The sequence below is a fragment of the Halichoerus grypus genome, chromosome 8, assembly GCF_964656455.1.
Source record: "Halichoerus grypus chromosome 8, mHalGry1.hap1.1, whole genome shotgun sequence".
In the NCBI taxonomy this organism is placed as follows: domain Eukaryota; kingdom Metazoa; phylum Chordata; class Mammalia; order Carnivora; family Phocidae; genus Halichoerus; species Halichoerus grypus.
In genome coordinates this window covers 112324882-112330881 of record NC_135719.1, presented here as the reverse complement: position 1 = coordinate 112330881, position 6000 = coordinate 112324882, and the positions used below count along the sequence as shown (strand labels likewise).

Below are 6000 nucleotides of genomic sequence, written 5' to 3'. Positions count from 1 at the left end.
ATGAAATACAAGATAGTTGGCAATTTTAAGACCATCATGAGTCCATTCCAAAGATCAGAAGCGCTTAGGTCCTCTATCAACCACCAGGACAATTTGTTTTTAGCTTGACTTCAAATTGGGTTGAGGATGGCCAGGCAGCCAAAGCAACGTGGGGCCAAGAAAAAGCCCCAATTTTCAGAGGATATAATACACATCCCTTGTTCTGTACAGGTGATACTTCTCATCTTGACCTATATCATAAATTAATTTTAAAAAAGGAAATGCTTCAGAATGAAAACAATTTTGATTCTCGAGACCAGACATTCTTTTCTTATCACCAGTTGAATAATTTCACCAGTAGCCATGCTGAGAAACTGTAACTCTATGGAGTCATACAAAGAGGTTATAGAAAAGTGACAGAAAGAGGTAGCATGTATCAGTCTGTGAACATACTGAATGCTACCATAGCAAAAAACTGTACAATTCTAGGTCCAGTATGTACAAGCTAAAAAATATGTATATGTTCTTGACTTAGCAAATTGTCAATATTTAATAGTGCAAAGTACAAAGAAGTTTGATAATGCTGTTTTAATAACTCACAGAGAGCATATACATACACCCAATGAATTCATCTCTTTATTGCATATTGCTTTTTTAAAAAAAAGTACAATCTCATAGCACATACAACATTTTTTTTCTTGGTACTATAACAACAGTCTTGCACCTAAAGACTAAGAGGTTCCAACTACTAAGCTAATAAGATACAAGACATATAATTAAGTTTACAAATTATAATGCTTTCTTTTTGGCATTAATTTAAAAAAACAAACAAAAAACTTTAAAATACACACCCAAGAGAGAAAAGTGGCTACTTACACCAGCACCAATCTAAAAAGTAGATTTTTTTTTTTCAACAATGGCACATGGAATTACCTGCACAAAGCTTTTGGGGAAAGAAACCAAAAATGGATATGGTAAGGCCTACCAGGATGGCCGTATCAAAATGAGGATGATTACAAAGGGCAAGAGGGACACACTACACGGGCTTGCTCCTTTATGTGACACTCCATCCACTTGTCCATTCCTTAAACTGTAAAACAAAGCCATTTTCAAAATACAGTTCCAAAATTGAGCCAGACCAAATTTCTCTTGCTATAAATAGAAAAGAAGATAGAGGCACTTTTGTTAAGGAATAGACACATCCACCATCATCTCCCATTCCTAATCTTCAAGCCTTTTGGAGCAAAGTCTCTGCACCTTTAACCCGGTGCATTTGCAGACCTTGGTTACTAGGGGCTGGGGAGCACAACCTCTGCTGTGAGTTTATGACCGCCTTATTAGCTAGAGTCATTTACTTCCATAAAATGGGTAGAAAGTCTCTAAGCTTGCAATGAGGGGGGAAAAAAATGTAAAACCACTGCTCTTGACAACTCTTAGAGCACTATTTCACAGCTTTCACATAGTGCAGAGACCTTGCCATCTGCACTAAGCATTATAGTTTATACAGATCATTTTTAAATAGCATGATTCCTGTACAGCGCATATTGGTATTCTATTCACCCCTTTATCCCCATTAGAACATAAGCTCCTTGGGGGCAGGGACTTTGTCTTGCTTATTACTGTAGCCCTACTAAGCCTGGCACATAGTAGGTGTTTAATAAATATTTGTTAATTGACTGAAAGACTCAATTTAGTGAGTAAATAATGTTCTAGTGCAACAGGACAAACTACTCTCTCCACAGGAAACCCAACCACAACAGGATTGATAGAAAGAAAAGAGAGAATCTTAGCCCCCCTCCCCCACTACAAATAAATAAAGCAAAGCCAAAAAAAAAAAAAAAAAAAGTAACAGTCCTCTTTATATATAATTTAAGGATATTAAGAGTTGGTAGGTTAATGGTAAGCATCTATATTTTATTTTCTAATGTTCATTGTTTTTATTCATTTCTCCCTGAGAGCTTTATCTTTTGGACTGAAATTTTACAGGTAGCTTTATTGACACACAATTTAAAATGACAACATATAAACAACAAACCACTTCAAACATACTTAGAGATAAATAGATCTTGGCATCTCTGTTGGTGGTGTTGACATTCTGTGCATTCACTAAATGTCCTTTAGTCCAGACCCATATAGACAGAAGATGCAGCTTGTCCTACAAAATAGGAAAAAAAAAAAAAAAAAGAAAAGAAAAGAAAAAAAAGGCACCCCATAAAAAATTTTAAATAATTTTTATCCCTTCAGAGAATCCCTCCTTTTAGGTCTTGGGTGGGAAATTTTTATTTTTAAAGTTTATATATCTCTATTGTTATAACAACAAGCACATTCTGGCAACCTTGTTCTTTAACAAGAGCATGAATTGCATTTAGATAAATAGTGTTCTTTTCAAAAGCAATGTAAAGAAATCTTCAAGAGCGCTTGGCAGAGAACTCGATGAAATTAGGGGAAAAAAATTGATGCCCAAGTTTTAAATATATAAAAAAAAAAGTCTGATTGACATTCTACATAATTCAGATTGTGTGCAAGATGTTCTCAATAAACATTTACAGACTGCACCCCCACACCAGTGTCGGAAATCCTAAGCTGGTCCTATCAGTCACTGATGGGCTACACCAGTGTCACATCGTCAACTACCAAAAACCATTTTAAATCTATATTTTTCCAACACCATTTTCACCACTGAAAATAATTTCAAAGTATACCAAGCTTGGAAACCATAAAATATTTCTCAAGCCTTTTTTTTTTTTTTTTTTGCTTTTGTTTTTCCTTTTTACTCTAGGGAATGTCTGTCATCTCTTTCAGGAGATAGCATTGTGCTTCTGAATAGCCGTGGTGTTCAGGGGAAGAAAATGAGCCATACTCATTATGAATGCATACACAAAGGGTTTCTGAGCACATACATTAACATAATTTTTTTTTTTTAACCATACATATAGGTCTCCAGACAACACTCAGACTTCTATATACATTTTTTTAATATATATGTACACATACATTTACATACACATACATTCACGCATTCACTCACAGATGAAGGAAGAAATTGCCACTGTTTGGATTGCAAGGCAGTGTAATGAAAAGTTCTAGTCACTTCAAAGGGCTGCTAATGAGCATTCTAAAAAAGTATCCAAGGAAAATTAGAAATTAAGTTTTGTGACTGGTCTCTCTCGGCTGCTGTCCGTCATCTGGTTGGTAATACGCTTGCGATTCCGTTTCAGTTTAGAAAGGTCTTTGTCAAATACTTCTCCTGAGCGTAGAGCTGAAACCAGGTCATCGAACTCTCCACCCTCTTCACTATTCTCTTTTGCTTTCCTCATTTTACGTTCCCTTTCACGTTGTTCTTTGAGCTGCAAATAGAAAGCATCCTTTTACAGAAGTGCCAAAGTGTTGTTTTGTTTTTAATGGAGATGAAGTCTTTGAAGTATGGCCATACTCCAGTCACATCAACCCATGTGCATCCAATAGCTGCTAAGCCACTTGGACCTCACAAGAGAGGGGGAACTGGGACTTCAGGTCTTATTGTAGAAGCAATGAATAATGAAGAAAGATGACCACTACTTTGTGATTAGACACTCACCATCTAGAATCTAGGTAAACCTCATGATATTCTAGTTAAAACAAGAGCAATCGAGGCAATTCCTGTTGCTACAATGGAACCAGGAAGTTATCACTGAACAGACCCCAAATATTGGTTTCTTTGATGGTACAGACAGACTAAAGCAAATGCTCATCGGGCCACTCTCCTCACATCACAGGCTCAGCTTCTATCTCCTGTGGATGCCTGGAGCCTGCTACACACGAGTTTATGGAAAGCCAAATTATACACGTACATTATAGAAAATTTAGATAATTCATATAAACAAGAGTGGGAAAATCATCGCTAATCCTACTGTTAAGAGATAACCATTGTGAACGTGCTGGGGGTATACCCCACCACTATCATTTTCCTTATTAACACTTATCTTACCAAAAAAAAAAAAAAAGATTTCACATAGAAATAATTTTGTTAGCTTTGTTTTATTACTAAATATTCTTTGAAAACATGACTTCAAAGGACTGAATAAATATTCCATTATGTAGCTATTGTACCATTTGAAGCTAATGCCTGGTTGGTAAATGTTCAGGTCGTTTCCATGTGAGGGCTATTACAAAGACCGCTGTTCTCTTTGGGCAAACTTATGATTATTTCTTTAGAATAACTTCTAAGAAATGAAACTCCAGGTCAGAGGATGTAGAAATATATCTTTTCAGGCTTTGGATATACACTGCCAGATTGCCCAAGAGAAACTTACACTGATTTAAACTCCGAGCATCATTCTAGAGAGCACCTCGATGCCCTCCTTCCTGCAGGCACATCACAGCTCCGTCTACACACCAAGGAGAGCACCTTGATGCCCTCCTTCCTGCAGGTACATCACAGCTCCGTCTACACACCAAGGAGAGCACCTCGATGCCCTCCTCCCTGCAGGCACATCACAGCTCCGTCTACACACCAAGGAGAGCACCTCGATGCCCTCCTTCCTGCAGGCACATCACAGCTCCGTCTACACACCAAGGAGAGCACCTCGATGCCCTCCTTCCTGCAGGCACATCACAGCTCCGTCTACACACCAAGGAGAGCACCTCGATGCCCTCCTTCCTGCAGGCACATCACAGCTCCGTCTACACACCAAGGAGAGCACCTCGATGCCCTCCTTCCTGCAGGCACATCACAGCTCCGTCTACACACCAAGGAGAGGCAGCACTGGTACACGGTACTTCCAGGAGATGGAAACGGCTGACGCCCTCATTCTCTTACCTGGGCTTCCATGCGAGCACGGCGTTCCTCCTCCTCCTTCTTCTTTCTCATGTTTTCGTTCTCTTGTTTGGCTTCTGACACGGCTTGAAGAAACTGATCAAAAATGCCGAAGAACTCATCCGGCTGGATTTTGCTAGCCTCTTCCCCAAAGTGTTTCACTGCTTTAGTAAACTGGGGGGAAAAAAGTGAGTTTTAAGAAGTTCAGGGTTCCAAGGGAATTCTGTGATCAAACAGAAATCTCTCTAGAAGTAGTGAAGCTCAAGAAGAGTCAAATATAACTTGCTGGATTTTAGTGAGCCTGTATTTATCTTTGGCTGCTGAACAGGCCCATCAATCACCACTAAAGTAAAAAATTTAATACTCCTCGACTTTTGAAACCATTTATTCTTTTCCACCTCATTTCAGCTTAACACCATTGATGACCTACTCTGACTTTTTATTAACTAAACAGTAGTAAAAACAAGAAAGCAAAATATCATAGGGCAGAGCACTCAAGACATAAAACTAATAGCAAACTCGGCAGGGGTAGGGAAACTTGGACTTTTAACTTTTCTTTGAAGTAGTTTAATATCATTTATTGGTGCCATATGGTTAATATCAAAAGCAAATGGGATCCAGTGCTTCTTAGCTGCTTTTCCTAATCCTAAGTAATGCTAGTATTGTGATATTTCCTGGGCCTCAGCTAGAAAACAGTCACGGACTATGGAATCATTAATGCAACCCTGAATTTATGACTGAGAATACAATTTTATTCCAAATCCTTTGTTAAGAGAGAACCCTTCTCGGTACAAATCCTCTCAAAACAGCTAAAATGCAAAATATTAAGGGAGAATTTAAAAAAAATTAATACAAATATATGTATATTGTAACAGAATAGTTATTTCCAGTCTCCTCGGTTTTTCTTTTTTCCTTTGGATTGGTGAATGTATCCGTTTATTTAATATATTAATTCTTTAAATTGAAGTATAATTAACATACAGTGTTACATCAGTTTCAGGTGTACAACACAATGAATCAACAATTCTATACAGTACGCAGTGCTCACCAGGAAAAGTGTAGTCCCCATCTGTCACCGAATGTTACTACACTATTCCTGACTATATTCCCTATGCTGTACTCTTCTAGTTTTAGTTCTCCTGGTAGTTATCTTCATAACTCAAGATCGCATGCTTTTAGGAGTCTTAGTGGTATCATGACTAACCAAATAATGTTCAATGCCAGTC

General features: G+C 37.9%; 1 protein-coding gene across 4 annotated transcripts in view; it reads right to left on the bottom strand.

Annotated features, from left to right (window-relative positions):
* Window positions 1-593: 593 nt before the first annotated feature.
* Window positions 594-6000, bottom strand: part of DAAM1 (dishevelled associated activator of morphogenesis 1) — a 162006-nt gene continuing 156599 nt past the window's right edge. For all 4 annotated transcript variants that reach the window (XM_036115789.2, XM_036115791.2, XM_036115788.2 and 1 more), the window contains 2 exons: window positions 4778-4948; window positions 594-3326 (listed from right to left, as the gene is read on the bottom strand). In XM_036115789.2, the coding sequence (XP_035971682.1) occupies window positions 3117-3326; window positions 4778-4948 (381 nt within the window). In that variant the 3' untranslated portion in view covers window positions 594-3116. The remainder of the gene's footprint in view (window positions 3327-4777; window positions 4949-6000) is intronic.